Below are 18,443 nucleotides of genomic sequence, written 5' to 3'. Positions count from 1 at the left end.
TCCCAAACCTGAGCTGGCTTTTGTAGGTGACAAATCTGAGGAACTGTCACAGATTGAAGTGTCACTAGAGGAGGTTTTGGAATTAATTGATAAACTCAATATTAACAAGTCACTGGGACCAGATGGCATTCACCCAAGAGTTCTGAAAGAACTCAAATGTGAAGTTGCGGAACTATTATCTAAGGTTTGTAACCTGTCCTTTAAATCGGCATCGGTACCCAATGACTGGAAGTTAGCTAATGTAACGCCAATATTTAAAAAGGGCTCTAGAGGTGATCCCGGCAATTACAGACCGGTAAGTCTAACATCGGTACTGGGCAAATTAGTCGAAACAATAGTTAAGAATAAAATTGTCAGACACATAGGAAAACATAAACCGTTGAGCAATAGTCAACATGGTTTCTGTAAAGGGAAATCGTGTCTTACTAATCTATTAGAGTTCTTTGAAGGGGTCAACAAACATGTGGACAAGGGGGATCCGGTGGACATAGTGTACTTAGATTTCCAGAGAGCCTTTGACAAGGTCCCTCACCAAAGGCTCTTACGTAAATTAAGCTGTCATGGGATAAAAGGGAAGGTCCTTTCATGGATTGAGAACTGGTTAAAAGACAGGGAACAAAGGGTAGGAATTAATGGTAAATTCTCAGAATGGAGAGGGGTAACTAGTGGTGTTCCCCAAGGGTCAGTCCTGGGACCAATCCTATTCAATTTATTCATAAATGATCTGGAGAAAGGGGTAAACAATGAGGTGGCAAAGTTTGCAGATGATACTAAACTGCTCAAGATAGTTAAGTCCAAAGCAGATTGTGAAGAACTTCAAAAAGATCTCACAAAACTAAGTGATTGGGCAACAAAATTTAATGTGGATAAATGTAAAGTAATGCACATTGGAAAAAATAACCCCAACTATACATACAACATGATGGGGGCTAATTTAGCTACAACGAGTCAGGAAAAAGATCATCGTGGATAGTTCTCTGAAGATATCCACGCAGTGTGCAAAGGCGGTCAAAAAAGCAAACAGGATGTTAGGAATCATTAAAAAGGGGATAGAAAACAAGACTGAGAATATATTATTTCCCTTATATAAATCCATGGTACACCCACATCTCACCTCAAAAAAGATATTCTAGCACTAGAAAAGGTTCAGAAAAGGGCAACTAAAATGATTAGGGGTTTAGAGAGGGTCCCATGTGAGGAAAGATTAAAGAGGTTAGTTAGGACTCTTCAGCTTGGAAAAGAGAAGACTAAGGGGGGATATGATAGAGGTATATAAAATCATGAGTGATGTTGAGAAAGTGGATAAGGAAAAGTTATTTACTTATTCCCATAATACAAGAACTAGGGGTCACCAAATGAAATTATTAGGCAGCAGGTTTAAAACAAATAAAAGGAAGTTCTTCTTCACGCAGCGCACAGTCAACTTGTGGAACTCCTTACCTGAGGAGGTTGTTAAGGCGAGGACTATAACAATGTTTAAAAGGGGACTGGATACATTCATGGTGGCTAAGTCCATAAATGGCTATTAGCTAGGATAGGTAAGAATGGTGTCCCTAGCCTCTGTTCGTCAGAGGATGGAGCTGGATGGCAGGAGAGAGATCACTTGATCATAGCCTGTTAGGTTCACTCCCTCAGGGGCACCTGGCATTGGCCACTGTCGGTAGACAGATACTGGGCTAGATGGACCTTTGGTCTGACCCGGTACGGCCATTCTTATGTTCTTATGGAGCCCCACTAGCAGGTCCTGGCAGCCTCGCGGGGTGGGATCTGGCTTTGTCCTGGGTCACCCAGCCAGCGACCCCCTGCTGACACCCTTTCTCTCTCCCACGGAAGGGGCCTCATTAACCCCTTGGGTGGTGCCAGGAGTGCCTGGACGACCCCCCTGCAGTGCAGTTCCCTGGCGGAGGGACACTCCAAGCCCATTCTCTGTGTGGATGCCACCGACGAGCTGCTCTTCTCCGGATCCAAAGGTGCGCGCCTCGGGGGCGGGCTGGCTGCTGAGCTCTGGGTGTGATCGCTGGGGAGTGAGCCTGTTACCCCAGGGCATGGCTGAGCCGCCCTGAACTGCAGGGACAGGACACGAGCCTCCTGCTCGGACAGCGCGGGCCTGCCTGAGAGCCCCAAGCCCCACAACGGGCCGGTGCAGTTCTGGCTCCCCCCAGCAGAGGGCAGCCATGCTGCATGAGTCATTAGGCTGAACAGCTGTGTGGTGACATCCCTGAAGCCAGTTGTTGGGGCCTCTGCCCAGCCTCTAGTGGGCAGGTGTTTACCTGGCACTGATAGACCCTCCCTCCGTTGGCAGGTCCGGCGCAGGTGCCAGGGGCTGGGTGGCCCATGGGGACTGAGCTCCCCTCTCGCCCCTGGGAGCAGGGGGAGGCAGTGACGGGGGGAGCTGTGGGGTTCCTGTGCTGAGGACGGAAAGGTCCTGCAGTGTCATGTGCTCCTGCTTCCTCTCCCAGACTGGAGCTGCAAAATGTGGAACCTGGTGACGGGCCAGGAAATCGCCTCGCTGAAGGGCCACCCCAACAATGTGGTGTCCATCAAGTACTGCAACCACTCGGGGCTGGTCTTCACCGTCTCAACCTCCTACATCAAGGTGTGGGACCTCCGGGACTCAGCCAAGTGTGTCTGCACCCTCACGTAGGTACCTGGTGCACGGAGGCTGCTCCGGGGGCCTGACCAAGCTAACCGTGCTGCCCTGCCAGTGTCCTGCACCCAGGGCAGCATTGCAAAGGCTGGGCTTGTCTGCAGGGCTGAGTCTAGGAATGCTGCAATGCTGGCCGCTCTAGGCTGGCCTGGCTTGCGGAGGCTCTGTGGCTTGGTGCTCTGCTGGGATAGCCTGTCTCTAGGAGCAGTGTCTGTGAGTTTAGTTGTGACGGTTAGCGCCACTACTCAGGGTACCCACTAGGAGGCATAGAGCAAGGAGGTAAGTGTTATATCCTTGGGGGCAGCCGGTTTAGGAAGAAATCACTTGAGGCCAGACAGCAGACAGCTAACAAAACCACCATTTTATTTACAGACTCAGAGAACTCACCCAGCCGGCTGAAGCTGGCTGAGCTATCCCCTAATAATCTAACTCAGTTACCATAGGAACCAAAAACCATGACAACCAAATACACAACAGTAAGGGTCTATGTGAGCAGAAAGCCAGGCTTTCACCCCACCCTCTGTGTGCTGGGTCTCTGAATCGCTGCACGGTGTGAGCGATGGGTTCAAGGAAAGACCCCGACTAGTGACTCTAAGAATCCTCAACTACCACCACTGTTCCTGTCTGATAGAAGGCGGCTCATGCCCTGAATCAAGCAGAAGGATCCTTTACTGAATCTCACTGCACTCCCAGCCTCGCTGGTATTTAACGGCAAGGCATTGCACTGCGATAAAGTAAAATAGAGCCCCTGCCTCACCCAAAATGGTCTCTGGTTGTTCAGCAGACAGAGGGCATTTGGATCACCATGTCCAATCAATTCCCACATTCTGAGGAATGTTCCAGGCAGCCACAGCCAGAACCTGATTGACCTAGGGGGAAATCGGAAAACTGAAAGGGAGGAAATGGAGGTCATGGAGCCTCTACTAGCTCTTTGGCGCAGCCCCAGCCTCCAATATTGCTGCAATTGTCTAGAGATCAAAGAACTGGTTGACGGGACCATTTATGCCTTCCAGCAGAACAATACAGAAGAGCTCTGTTAAGGACTCTGGCTCCTTCCTCTCTGGGCTGGGAATGGAGAAAGGAAGGCTGTCACTGTGCTATCTTTAGCTGCCTGGGAAGTGCTCAGAGGCTGCAGTAGTGGGAGTCAGAGAGAAGGATGCACCAGAGGGTGTTATACATAGCCAGGCGTTTGCAATCCATGGGTGGGTCAGAAAGGTGACTCCATTACTCCTGTCAGCCTGCCGCAGTCATAGATTTAAATTAACAGACATGTCCTATCTCCTAGAACTGGAAGAGACCTTGAAAGGTTGTTGAGTCCAGCCCCATGCCTTCACTAGCAGGACCAAGTACTGATTTTTGCCCCAGGTCCCGAGATGGTCCCCTCAAGAATTGAACACACAACCCTGGATATAGCAGGCCAATGCTCAAACCACTGAGCTATCTCTCCTCCCACAGCACCTGCTAAGTCCTGCTGAACCCAGCTAGTGGTTGGGAAAGGATCCTGGGGCAGAAAGGCTGATCTACACCATGCATCTGACCCTGCATGATGTCCCAGGCAGGGGCAGCTGCGGTTCCTTGAACCACCCTGGGAGGCAGCTGGGCTTCATGATGTAAAGGCAGAATTGATGTTCCCCATTTGGGCCCATGCATCCTCCCTCCCCTGCCTCCACATCCCAGAGCAGTGGCTCCACCAATGAGACCGTCCTCTGGAGCGAAGGAGGTGCCGGAACTGACTCCTCTCCGGACAGCATGGCTCCGCTGTGGCTATGAGCTCAAAGGACCGCTGATGACCCCTCTGTTGGCAGGCTGGTACCTGGATTCCTCCTTCTCTTACCCAGAATGAGCAACTGACTATTTCCTGGCCCGGTCTCGCAAACTCTTTTTTCCGTCACCACATGCCAGAGCCTCGGCGCCCTCCTCTCCCTCCCTGACCGCATCAGTACTGCAGCCTCTGGATCCTCCCTCCCACACCCCGCACTGTCTCCAGGCCACAGACTCCTCCGCACTTGGGATCTGAGGGCTGGGGGGCGGGGGGGAGGCAGCTTTTAATGAAGTGGCTCTAGGACTGGTAAAAGGAACTGGGTGAGAGTCCTGGAGACCAAAGCTCCCTGGTCTTCCACAGCTTGTCCTGGCAGGGACACTGGGCTGGCCTCACCTCTTCTCCCCAGGTACCTCAGCCCTAGCCTGGAGAGCCCACAGCTGGGCTTGAAAGGGGAGTTCATGTTTCCAAGGCCCATTTTCCATGGCCTCTCTGGAAGGTGGTTCCATGATGGGGTCTTGGCTTGTCCTACCAGGGATCCACAGGCATTTCCATTGCCTATCCAGCACTGTGACGACATCCTGGTCACTTCAGAGCATTCATTCATTCATCATTCATGCCCGTCACCCCAACCGGGGTATGGGCCGCCAACAACAGATCTCCATAGTCTTCTATCCTGGGCTATTCGCTCTAGCTGGTTCCAGGTATAGCCCATTTTTTTGCTATCAACCTGAAGGTCGCGTCGCCAGGTATTTCTTGGGCGGCCTCTTTTCCGCTTGCCTTGGGGGTTCCACTGCAGTGCCTGTCTGGTGATGTTGGTTGGCTGCTTGCGTAGTGTATGTCCTATCCAGCCCCACCTTCTCCTTCTAATTTCTTCCTCTGCTGGGAGTTGATGGGTCCTCTCCAAGAGGTGGATGTTACTGATGGTGTCTGGCCAGCGGATCTGGAGAATCCTTCTGAGGCAGCTATTAATGAAGGTCTGGATCTTCCTGGTGGTTGTTTTGGTTGTCCTCCAGGTTTCAGCTCCATACAGTAAGACTGATTTCACGTTGCAGTTGAACAGTCGAATCTTTATTGCCAAAGACAGCTCTCTGGAGCTCCAGATGTTCTTGAGCTGTAAGAAGGCTGCTCTTGCCTTACCAATCCTTACCTTGATGTCTGCGTCTGTGCCACCCTGCTGGTCGATGATGCTACCTAGGTAGGTGAAGGACTGCACTTCTTCCAGGGGGCTTCCATTCAGTGTGACTGGGTCGTTGCTGATGGAATTGATCCTAAGGATCTTGGTCTTGTCCTTGTGGATGTTGAGGCCAACCTGTGATGACGTGGCTGCCACTACGTTGGTCTTCTCTTGCATCTGCTGTTTACTGTGCGAAAGGAGTGCAAGGTCGTCGGCAAAGTCCAGGTCATCAAGCTGGGTCCACAATGACCATTGGATTCCATTCCTACGCTTGTAAGTGGATGTCTTCATAATCCAATCGATGACGAGAAGAAAGAGAAGTGGTGACAACAAGCATCCTTGTCTGACTCCGGTTCGCACCTGGAAGCTGTTTGTGAGCTGCCCTCCATGGATCACTCTACAGTGTATGCCGTCGTATGAATTCTTGATCAGGTTGACCACCTTTGCTGGGATGCCATAGTGCCGAAGGAGCTTCCAGAGGGTCTCTCGATCCACGCTATCGAATGCTTTCTCATAGTCAACAAAGTTGATGTACAATGAGGAGTTCCACTCCATAGACTGCTCGACTATGATGCGGAGCGTTGCTATCTGGTCCGTGCATGATCTGTTCTGCGGAAACCTGCCTGTTCATCTCGTAGCTGTGGATCGACGGCATCCTTCATTCTCTCTAAGAGGACTCGGTTGAAGACCTTCCTGGCACCGACAGGAGTGTGATTCCTCTATAGTTGGCACAGTTGCTGAGGTCTCCTTTCTTGGGGATTTTGATGAGATATCCCTCTTTCCAGTCAGCCGGAATCACTTCTTCTTCCCATATTTTCTCAAAGTGAGGGTACAGCATTTCCACTGAGGCATCCAGGTCTGCTTTCAGGGCCTCTGCTGGGATATCGTCAGGTCCAGCCGCCTTCCTGTTCTTCATCATGGTGATGGCTTTTCTGATCTCGTCTCTGGTTGGTTTATCGCAATTGATTGGGAGGTCCTCGTTGGCTGGGTCGATGTCTGGTGGATTTGGTGGTGCTGGTCTGTTCAGGAGTTCCTCAAAGTGCTCCGCCCATCTGTTCATCTGTAGTTCTATTCCTGTTATAGACTTTCCCTGCTTGTCTTTAACGGGACATTCTGGCTTGCTGAACTTTCCAGACAGTCGCTTGGTAGTATCGTACAGCTGTTTCATGTTACCGCTGTATGCTGCCTGCTCTGCTTCTGCTGCCAGTCCATCCACATAATCTCTCTTGTCCTTCCTAATATTCCTCTTCACTGCTCTGTGGGCTTCAGCATACTCTTTTTGAGCTTTGTCCTTTGCTGCTCTAGTCCTGCTGTTGTTGACTGCTGCCTTCTTCTTCTTTCTGTCTTCTATCTTTGTCAAGGTCTCTGCTGTGATCCACTCTTTCTGCTGGTGTTTCTTAATTCCAAGCACTTCCTGGCATGCTGACCTAAGTGTGTCTCTCACTTTCTGCCATCTGTTGAGTACACTGTCTTCCTCTTCCTCAGACCGATCCTGTAGTACTGAAAACTTATTCTTCAGCGTCAATCCAAAATCTTCCTTGGTCTTATGGTCCTTCAGAAGGTTGACGTACTTCGCTCTTCTGTCTGACGCGTCTATCCAGTTCTTCTTCAGCTTCAGCTTCAATCTGGCCACCACTAAGTGATGGTCGGACGCCACGTCTGCTCCTCTTCTAACTCTAACGTCCTGCAAGGATCTTCTGAACTTCTTGCTAATGCAGACATGGTCGATCTGGTTTTCTGTCATGCCTGCTGGCGATACCCAGGTACTCTTGTGGATCCGCTTGTGAGGAAAGATGCTGCCTCCTATGACCAGATTGTTAAGTGCACACAGATCCACAAATCTCTCTCCATTCTCACTCATCTCTCCCAGAGCATGGGTCCCCATGACTTGTTCGTATCCTGTGTTATCAGGTCCAATTTTGGCATTAAAGTCTCCCATAAGGATGGTAATGTCTTTGTCTGGGAGAGTCTCTAATATTTTCTGGAGTCTGTTGTAAAAGTAGTCTTTGTCCTCCTCTTCACTGTCATTGGTTGGAGCGTAGCACTGAACAACATTCATCTTAATCCTCTTCATTTTAGTTCTGAAGGATGCTGTGATGATCCTGGGACCATGTGCCTCCCAACCAATCAGTGCTCTCTGTGCCTGCTTGGACAACATGAAGCCTACTCCCTGTGTGTGGTGTGCGTCGCTCTCTTCATGTCCTGAATACAGCAACAGCTCTCCTGTCAACAGTCGTCTCTGTCCAGCTTGCGTCCATCTTGTCTCGCTAATGCCTAGTAGGGTCAGGTTGTTGCTCCTCATCTCTGCTGCAACCTGCGCCGTCTTTCCTGACTCGTACATGGTCCTCACGTTCCATGTGCCGATGGTAATCCTCCTGGCTGCAAGAAGGGTGATCGGCTTAGTGGCTTCCTCGCGGCTTTCACCACCCAGTGTCATGCATCTTCGAGTTGAAGACCCTTCTTTTTCTAGGCTAAAAGTCTATGTTAACTCTATTGTTGGCGTTTCTGTAGCAAGCTGATTTTTACAGGGTGGAGTTGCTAGCCCCACGCCCAACCCTCCTCCTTTACCCTGACTTGGGACAGGCAGATGGCCCCAAAGGACCTCTCTGGTGGAGTTTCAGAGCATTACTGACTCCTAAGGCAAGGTGGACTGTGGTGAAACAAGGATCAATGGACCCAGGGAGGGACAGTTTAGGGGAGACAGGGATGGGAATGGGCTGGGGAATGGTTGCATAGAGCTGGCCCTGGGACAATGGAGTCAGGATGTGGGTGCATTGCCAGAGCTGAGGGGTGGCGGTGGGAGAATCTGGGGCTGTGGTGTGGGTAGGGATTGAGGGGCATGGGCAGAGCTCAGGGGGTGGGGTGGACAGTTGGGGTGGAACCCAGGTTGGGATAGCAGTGGGTGATGGGTCGTGCTTTTGGGGTATCAGCAGAGCTGGGCTGAGAGAGCTAGTTGAGGTGATGCTTGCTCAGCCTGGTAACTGTCTCCCTCTTTCATTCTCTCTGGGCCTTGGGGATCAGGTGGTGTGAGAGGGGGGAGCACGGTGCATGTAGGGGAGGCCAGTACTGGGAAGAGAACGCTGGCTATTGCCAGTCTGGGGATCCTCTGCAATATCTGAGCATGCTGGCCAATTCACCAGGCCGGCAGGGAAGCAAATGGTGCTGGAATTCACATGGGGATGGATCCAGGATATGCTGAGGCATCCTTCTGGGCCCCTTTAGGTAGACCAGGTGTCTTTTTTCCAGTCCCCTTAGAAGGCCATTAACAAAGCAAAGATGGATATGAAATCCCTGCCTTCACAGAGAACACATAGAGTAATTACAGCATGATCCCTACGGATCCCAAGTTGTCTACCCTTAATGAGCTGTCACACTTGAAGATTTTGGCTTTAATCTCTCTCTGCCTCAGTCCCCCCATCTGTAAAATGGGGGTAACATGGCTGACCCTACCTCTAGAAGGGTATGATGAGAATTCACTCACTGATGTTTATAAAGCTCCTCAGAAAGGTCCTCAGAAAAGCTGCTATACAAATGGAAATTTGCTATAAGATCCTAACTCTTTATTCCATCTTTTCATAAGGGAAAACTTACTGTTTTCAAGCAAGGTGATGTATTTAACAATGTAACAGTTCTCCTTTTAATTCCATGCAGGGGTAGCATCACACCACTTCTCTACACATTACTGCTATTCATGCTTCTCATTGCTTACTGTTACTATCCCCTGTGAAGCAGGTAGTCATTGCAGTTTGTGTCCCCTCATAACTGTGCATTGTCGCGTACCCCAGCCCACAATTCAGTCCTAGGTGTTTTATATTTTTGCGGTTACTGAACCAAGTTCTACGCTCAGTGCAGTGGTGAGCAGAATGTAGGCCAATGATTTCCACAGCTGGGTCTCGCATGCCACATTCTTAGAAGGACGCTTCACTCTCCCTAGGTTTCAGGTTAAATGACTTTTACAGGTCCCTGTCTTGTTTTGGACTGTTAGGGAGATGTTCCTACCCGCCAGCGCTTGCGTACGCTGACAGAAGTGATCACAGAGAGTTTCTAGTTGGTACCGTAGTGACCTACTCCTGCAGCCCAGGTTACACACGCATCCCTGGAGTATCTCCTCATGTGGCTTGTCTTACAAATTTTACATGGTCTAAAATCTCAGAACTATGTCAGAGTAAGTAATTTTCAGCTGAATTTTCTTTGCTTTAGTTGATATACAAATGTAAGAGCAATTTAATAGCTTATGGGGGCGGGAACTTTGGGGCCTGGTAGGCCCCCAGGTGCTGAGCACCTGCAGATCTGACTGCAGCTGGAGTTGTGGGTGCTCAGCACCTCTGAAAATCTGGTCCAGGACACACTGAGAAATTGGCTGTGTGAATGTGTCTGTACCGTAGACATGGTGATACCAGTGTGATGTGATGAACTGCATTTACTGTACAACTTTTCACCTGCTTAGCTGTCCTCTGCCCACTAGCCCTAATCAGATAGGAGAAGTTTGAACACCCCCATTTTATAAGCACACGCACACACACACGCACACATATACATTCATAACTTAAAATACTGTGGCAAATGTTCCTCCTCCCCAAAATATGGTATTTCCAAGCCCCTCCAGCCCCTCAGGATTACACTGGCTTGAGGCTCAGGACAGGCAATAATAAAAATTCAGTTCTGCACCACTGAAAGGATTGAAGTAGAATGTCTGGTAAGCTGTCAGGGCTAGAAATTGGGGGGGTGTTAGATATGGTTAAAAATCCAAGAATCCCCCTTTCTGTTGGGACAAACACTTGGTATTAGGATCTACCAGATCCTGAGATATCAGCCTTATCTATGTAGTTACATTAGCTATTTTAGGTAATTTTGAGGTTACTTACCCTTAATATCATGGATCAGCTGTTCTGCAATAGTGTATGTCTACACTGCCATTGAAAAATACCAACATAACCAAGTCTCAGCCTGGATCAGCTGACTCAGGCCCAGGCTATGGGACTAAAAATTGCAGGCTAGACTTTGAGGCTCAGGATGGAGCCCAAGCTCGGAGACTCTCCCTCCACGCAGGGTCTCAGAGCCCAGGCTTTAGCCCAAACCCAAACGCCTGCACTGCAATTTTATACCCCACAGCCCAAGCACCAGGATTAGCCTGAATCAGCTGACCCAAGCCAGACATAGCCACACCAAGGTTCTTTTCTCACAGTGCAGACATAGTCTAAGATCCTGGTTTTACAGGCGGAAAATAAATAAAATAAAAACAGCGCCAGTTAAATGATTAGCTGTAACCCATGGCATATCCTGAATTCAAGCCAGTGTGCTGTGGTATAAAGGCTCTATTAGCATTGAATATGGCCTGTGTAAGTAACGTGTGGCTGTGCCACTCATGAGTCTCTCTCAACCATCCCAAACTCAGAACAGTAAAACCTTGTCACACTGCACCATCCTGCAGTGTCCTTCTGGTATATTATACAGAGCTTTTGGAGAAGACCTTCTTAGAAGCCACCTTCCTTTTATTGTGACACCCATGAAACAAAACTTCCTTTAGAAACTAGGGTCTTTAAATTAAAAAAAAGTTAAGGAAATTGATGTTAGTGTCAGTGCTCAGATTCTTGCAAAGGGTTCAGACCCTGCTGATAAAGTCTCTATTGTAGAAAATGTCTCTACTGTGACCTTTTTCTTCTGTCTGATTCTGAACAAAAACTGTTGGTGTTGCTCAGAGACTCGTTGTCCAAAGCCAGTGGTTGAAAATGGAAAACAAATCTCTCCAGTGGAAACTGAATATACGTATTCCAACCGTGTGGTGTTTCAATGTGATCCTGACTACATCCTCAGAGGCAGTGAGGGGATTGTGTGCCGGAGCGATGGGATGTGGCACCCTCCAGTACCATTTTGTGATAAATGTGAGTATAAATGAGAAGAGAACCTACCGTTCAGAAGAAATATGCTGCCACTGATCTTAGTAACAACAGCGGGAAGGCTGCCTCCCTACCTCTCAACTTCTAGGGGGATTATTAGAAGGATCCTCAGAGGTTATTAATAAATAGCCAATAAATGACCTCATCCAATTCTGGGGGGGGGGGTGTTTCAACAGCTAAGTATTCCCTACAGTCTAAACTCCAGGCCTGCTTCTGGCTGAAGGTTAAATGTGCCAGCCGAAGGGACCCTCACCCCTTTGCTTAGATTATTGAAGAGTCTTAGATCTCACTTTCCGTAAGTTTTTTCATAATGTCATTGCTTAATTTGTGCCAGGCCTGAGCTCCAGCACCTCTGGGCTTGGAAGTTCATAGCTCCAGCACCTCTGGGCCTGGCAGATCAGAGCCCTGGCACCTCTGGGCTCGCTGCATCAGTTATGAAAGTTAAAAAAAAATTGTTTGAGCCCTGGCACCTCGTTAATTACAAATTAAGCACTGCCTAATGTTCAGCCTAAATTTTCCTTTTCTTAATTTCCTCCTATTAGTCCTGGCTCAGCCCCCTTGTAACATCCTCTACAATCACTCCCCTTCTTCATTCAGTGTGGCTGGGCGGCAGGAGTGGGATAGTTCTTACACTGAGGGAGATGTTGTGGGCAGTGGGACTGAGACACTTCTTGGGGGACGCGGGGAGGGTTGGTAGGTTGCAGGAGGGTTAGGATGTTTGCCTAGGAGATTCTGGAAGGATTAAGCACTATGGGGGGGGGGTCTGACCAATATACTGATCTTTCAAGCAGCTGAACATCAACAGCCCCCATTAAAGAGAATTTACCTGTCATCTAAATACCAAGTGCTGGATTCCCCTGTAACTTCGTGGGCTGCCCTACTTGTTGCCTGAGTCAGTGAGAGGAGCATCAGGCCTTACACTGTTTCTATCCATGTGTAGCCTGTGGCCGACCTCCAACTCTCATGAACGGGCTGCACAATGGTGGGATGAAGGAATATTTCCCCTATGAATCACAAGTGACCTATAGCTGCGGAGACGGTTTATCACTGATTGGAGAGTCCTCCATTTATTGCACATCTGATGGGGTAAATATGATGTGGAGCGGGCCTGCCCCGCAGTGCAAACTCCATGACTCTAAATTACAAAGGGTAGAGGGTACTTTCAGAAGACCCAGGTATAACATCCCAACCCTTTTTTGTAAGTGGGGCTGAAAATGAGCAGAGCTGTCTGCCGCTCCTAATCCCTCCCACAATCATCTTTGAAGTCCAGGATTACAGCTGACGTGAGTGGTGAAAAGCCGGGAGAGGGTGTGGCTATGGCACTCAGGCTGCACTGACCCAAGGTATCCTCACCCGTATGGCTCCCTGGGTGGAGCTAAAGCTTTGGGTGGAGCATTATCCCTCCTGGTCTGGTGGCAAACGTCACCCTGGAGTGCAGATGGCTCCACTGCTGTGCTAGCTGCAAACTGCCAGAGCTGAATAGATCCCACAGCTGTTAAAATAACCAGGTAAATCTTCCAATTTCCACGTGAAGGAGCCCAGCAGGGACAGCTGTTCTTGCAACCCACATGGAATAGTGAGTGCAGTAGGAGCAGCAGGATTCTAGGAGGCTGGGAAAAAAGAGAACAGCATTGAAAGCATTCACCCACATACCGAACCTGCCATATAAAGTTATCCCTGCCCAACAGTCTCAATGTCATTGTGAATTGTCCGCTAAAAGGTCAAGAATCTGATATTCTTCTGTAGACGTGTTTCCCCTCCCCCCCATATTTAGTAAGCAGCTGATCTATTTCCAGGCAATTTAGTATATTGGCCTTGATTTGTTCCCTGTCTCAGATATAGAACTAACCGTTTAGTTATTTTCTTCAGTGGTTCACTGTCCGAGGCCACAGGTTGAAAATGGAAGAATGACGACTACAAGACAAGCGTTCACATACGGTGTCACTGTTCGGTTCTCTTGCAAGGAAGGCTACCTGCTCCATGGCAGTAGAGTGAGTCAGTGTCAGGATGACAACACCTGGAATCCTCCTGTGCCAAGTTGTCAGCCCGGTAAGTGTAAATGATGAACTGAGGTATGGCGATTGGTCTGGCACGTGTACACTGAGCTCTAGTAACAGCATCATAAGGGGAGAGGTGGTCTGAGCGTGGCAGTGGAAACCAAGACCCTTGAGTTTTTACCCTCTTCCTGCCCCAAGCCAGTCTCCCTGGGTGACTTGAGCAAGGGATTTCTCCTCTCTGTAAAAGGAGTGATTAAGAAAAAACAGAAAGCGTACAAGGAGTGGAAAATGGGAGGGATCAGCAAAGAAACCTACCTTATTGAGGTCAGAGGGTGTAGGGAAGCAGTGAGAAAGGCAAAGAGCCGGGTGGAGATGGACCTAGCGAAGGGGATTAAAACCAATAGCAAAAGGTTTTTTAGCCATATAAATAGGAAGAAAACCAAGAAGGAAGAAGTGGGACCGCTTAAAACTTTAAATGGAGTGGAGATTAGGGATAATCTTGGCATGGCACAATATCTGAATGAATATTTTGCCTCGGTCTTTAATGAGGCTAATGAAGGGCTAAGGAATAGAACGTACCTTGGAAAATGTAAGCGGATCAAAGGAACAAGGGGCTGGACAGTAATTCTGCAGCAAAAGGCTGTAGGAACCTAAAGACCTACCCCTCCCAAACATATACACGTACTGTATTTAAAATTGCTCAAAGGAGTCTGAGGTTTGTACCACAGAATCCTCTCAGTAACACTCCCCAAAATCTCAGGCCAGTCCTGTGCCTACTGGGCTGATTATGGTGAATAGGATTCTATTTCCTCTCAGGATATGGAGACGGCAGGAAGGAAAAGCCATTGTTTTGCCAGCCTGCCCAAACAACAGCTAAGGCCAGCTCCGAGGATGACAGTTGAGAAAGCAGTTGGAGAGTCTTGAATGGAGATTGCCCTCTTGGCAATTCTAAAATTTTACAATATACAGCTGAACAAGTGTGACACAGGCTTTATAAATACTGAGAGAAGATTTAAATGAAATTCACAAAACAAGCTGTTTATCTTTTCTATTTTTGTAGCAAAAAGCACCCAACAGGTGCTGGCTGGGCACTGCAGAAGCAGAGGAGAGATAGTCCCTACCTTGATTAAAAGTCATAATGGGACCTTTTCCTGCAATGTTTGAACATCTTGCTTTAATGCACTCAAAATTATACCTACGTTCTTCTTCAACTAGAACACTTAAGCAATGATGGAAGAAGTGAGGGATTTTGTTGAGTACTGACCTTAATGAAGTAGTTTGTTCCAGCAACCACCTGAGTGTTATATTTTATGGCTACAAAGACTGGATATGTCTTGTCTTTCTGTTCCAGCTGTGGCTTCACCTGTAGAAAAAAAGAAAGAGGGTTAGGTGGTGTAATGGGGTCAGTACATCATGTCTACTGTCTCCGTTTCTTCTCAGCTTCCCAAAGAATGCACATAGAGTGACATGCAGCACATAACATTTCCCTTCTTTGGGTCTTGCTTATTAACAAACAATTCAACTCAACTCAGGTCTTCCAGCCTTATTCCCTAGGCTCCACAGTTCCTTGCAGCCAAGCTTCACAGCCCTGTCAAAACTAGGATTGCTGCCTCGCCTTTCCTGAAATACCTCTCACCTGGAGCTCCTGCTTTCTGCAAACATCTCCCCCCAAAACCCCTGTCCATCCACAGACCTCAGAGCCTGTCTGACCCAGCTCCCTCTTAAAGAAGGCACCACCTCCAGTTTGCCATCACATGATACTTGGTCACTGTGACACAGAGTCTCATTGCTGCCAACTGGCAAAGGATTCGCTGTTCTCTACAAGCAACTCCTGTCTAGATTTGAAAAACTCACTACGCCTAACACACTGCTTTCATGGTATTCACCCATCAAGGGTAGCATGTGAGGTCTCTGCTGAAAATTTGTAACTTATCAATACCCATAATCAGTAAAAAAAAATGAGAAGTCCTTGTGGCACCTTAGAAACTAACAAATTTATTTGGGCATAAGCTTTCATGGGCTAGAACCACTTCAGGTGATATTTAAGGAATAATGTAACTGTACTGAAAATTATGCCTTTATGATCCTGGTGGGAAAGTGAGTGACTTGGGAATAATATGTCTCAGTGACAGACAATTCAAGCAGGAGGGAGTTGTCGCCCATCCTGGGCTAGCTGATTTATACATTGCATTACTCATTGTCTGCTTTGGCATGAACCCAGAAAAAAAATCAATGGAAAAACCATCGAAGACAAACTAAGCATCAAAACCACTTGAATGTGAAAAGAACATTGAGTGGATCACCCTGTTTGGTGAATAAAGACAAAAGACTGATTTGGTATATCACAGGGTGGAGAAAGATGATCTGTATATTGTGACAGGGTCAGGCCAGATGGCTACAGGAGAGTGATAGAAGGCCGATATATTAGCCCCAGGTTAAGTAGGTCCCCTTTCTCTGGGTAAGGTAACAGGGAAGGTTCCAGAACAATCAGGAACTTTCTGGAAACAATTAAGGCAGACAGGCTGATTAGAACACATGCAGCCAATCAAGAAGGCAGGCTAATCAGGGCACCTGGGTTTAAAAAGGAGCTCACTTCAGTTTGTGGTGCGCGTGTGAGGAGCTGGAAGCAAGAGGCGCAAGGAGCTCAGAGTGAGAGGGTGTGCTGCTGGAGGACTGAGGAGTACAAGTGTTATCAGACACCAGGAGGAAGGTCCTGTGGTGAGGATAAAGAAGGTGTTTAGAGGAGACCATGGGGAAGTAGCCCAAGGAGTTGTAGCTGTCATGCAGCTGTTACAGGAGGCACTATAGACAGTTGCAATCCACAGGGCCCTGGGCTGGAACCCGGAGTGGAGGGTGGGTTCCCCCAAAACCTCCCAGCTCCTGATCAGACACAGGAGGAGTTGACCTGGACTGTGGGTTCCACCAGAGGGGAAAATCTCTGAGGCGAGCAAATCCGCCAATAAGCACAGGACCCACCAAGGTAGAGGAGGAACTTTGTCACAATACATTGACTAAGGAAGCACCTTGATAAGCAGGGGTGCTTCATGAAAGATTGGGTCCTGGCTCCTTGGGGCTAGCAAATGCAGCAAAAGACTGAACTATAGGCTAATAATCTACATTATTAGATAGGAAAGGTAACTTAAGTATAGGCCCTAGTTTGCGGTTAATATGGAACCATTTGTTTACATCACTCACACTTGTTTCCATTGAATCTGTTCTTTCTTAAATACGTTTTCTTTTGTTTTACTGTAAGTGAACTGAAGTCCTGGGTGTGCTACAGGAGCAGCGACCTGGTAAACCTGGGGTCCACTGTTCCTTTGGGAATGGAGGAACTGAGATTTCTGTGGTGTCCAGGGATCAGGGTTTGGATACCACAGGGGGACACTTCAAAGCGACTCGGAGGCTGAGGTGAACCTATGTTCAATCTGTAGGGCAAAGGCAGGGCTGGTACAGCCCAGAGGAGACTGTCTGAGTGGTTGACAGGCTGGTTGTGTTAGGGAGCACGCAGCTGGCAAAGGCAAGACTCCTTGCACTAGAGGCAGGTTTGGGTACATGTGTTTATGCAGGGGAACAACTTTAAACGCTGTGGATTTTTAAAATGTATTCAATGCCAGTAATTCAAAATATGTGGCATGAAGAGTGTTTCCTATTGTAACATACATCTGACGGGAAGGGAAGTTTGGGGCTCATCAGTGAATTGGCAGTGACATTATCAATGACCTTTTCAAAGGCTAAGTACCTACTGTGACAATTCAGGGCAACTGCACCTGCATTCCCCCCTTGTGTCCACCAAGGGGAGGCCCCCAGCTTTTCAGTTGTCATCTCCCTTGGGCAAAGGCCCGTTTCTCTCTCCCTCCTGATCAGGGAGTTCAGGCTGCACAGCTTCCTAATCTTCGCAGAGATATCTCCAGACTGCCTAAACAGGCCAGTGTCTGTGCTGCTTTCTCTCCACAGGCTCTGAACATGGAGTGCCAGCAGTGACAGGTTATCATACAGCTCTTTCCAAGCAAGCACATTTATTCATAAGGTAAAAACATTACACAAGAAACATTAACACAATAAAAACCTACATACATGTTAAAAAATTTACTAGAGGTCACCCCAGCTCCAACCTAGGGCTCTGGTAGGTTAAGTCCTTCCAACCTTTCCACAGGGATTGGATGGAAGGTTCTGTCCATTTGCTGGATCAGAAAAAAGGCCTCAAGTCAGTTTAAACTATTTATCTAAAAATCCTTGGAACCAGTAAATGCAAGTATCTCTCCAGGTGGTGGTAACTCTCTGGAGGTGTTACAATCTGAATGAATTTGCCTCACCTCCCCACACTGTTCTTAGTTCCTAAAGGGCTGTGGTTCCCTTCCCCATGGAATTACGTACAATCCCTCAATCGTACATAATTTTTTGCATTTTTAATTCAATGATCTCCTATAATACTTGTTTAATTCAGTATGATTTGTCCAGAATATTGCAGGTTAGTGTCATATCTGTCACAATCAAGTGACTTTTTAAAATTTTCCCTAAGACTATTGTGATCACACTTACATGATAGGGTCACTGGAGTGCTATGGTACATCAACCCTTCTCACATACAGACGTATTGTGTCGCAGAGGAAAGCATTAAAGAAACTTCAGCTGAGAGGCATCATGTACTGCAACAACTAGTGGGTCCCAAAAAGCTCTGACACACAATGCAAATGAAATACTAATTTACTAAGGGTGCCAGAAACGGAAAAATACCCTAGGCTCACTAAACAGTTCAAAGTAGTTCTCAGCTTAAATTTTGTAGGACAGTTCAAAAGAAGGTTGGGGTCCTCAGGCCTCACTATCTTAATATCTTGATCCATTCATGCAGTAGAGGTAACTGGTCAGAGTTCAGTTCTGTGGTATGACTCACTGGAGGCCCCTCTGCATTGCTCTTCCACACTGATGCAGCATCTTCTGCTTGAGTGTAAACTCTGGAGCAGGTGTT

General features: G+C 48.0%; 1 protein-coding gene and 1 long non-coding RNA gene across 2 annotated transcripts; both read left to right on the top strand.

Moving 5' to 3' along the window:
• Nucleotides 1-2,459: 2,459 nt before the first annotated feature.
• On the top strand, nt 2,460-12,762 carry LOC120409554 (complement decay-accelerating factor-like). Its single transcript, XM_039547897.1, has 5 exons — nt 2,460-2,640; nt 9,569-9,748; nt 11,283-11,465; nt 12,421-12,636; nt 12,746-12,762. Exons 1-5 carry the CDS (start codon nt 2,529-2,531, stop codon nt 12,760-12,762), a joined length of 708 nt encoding a protein of 235 aa, XP_039403831.1. The 5' UTR covers nt 2,460-2,528.
• Nucleotides 12,763-12,905: 143 nt separating this feature from the next.
• Nucleotides 12,906-14,476, top strand: LOC120397212. The gene is made up of 3 exons (XR_005593723.1): nt 12,906-12,988; nt 13,350-13,529; nt 14,294-14,476. It is a non-coding gene; the product is annotated as an uncharacterized LOC120397212 (long non-coding RNA).
• The last annotated feature ends 3,967 nt before the right edge of the window (nt 14,477-18,443 follow it).

Source organism: Mauremys reevesii, linkage group 1, assembly GCF_016161935.1.
Source record: "Mauremys reevesii isolate NIE-2019 linkage group 1, ASM1616193v1, whole genome shotgun sequence".
In the NCBI taxonomy this organism is placed as follows: Eukaryota; Metazoa; Chordata; order Testudines; family Geoemydidae; genus Mauremys; species Mauremys reevesii.
This window is presented reverse-complemented; position numbering and strand designations above follow the sequence as displayed.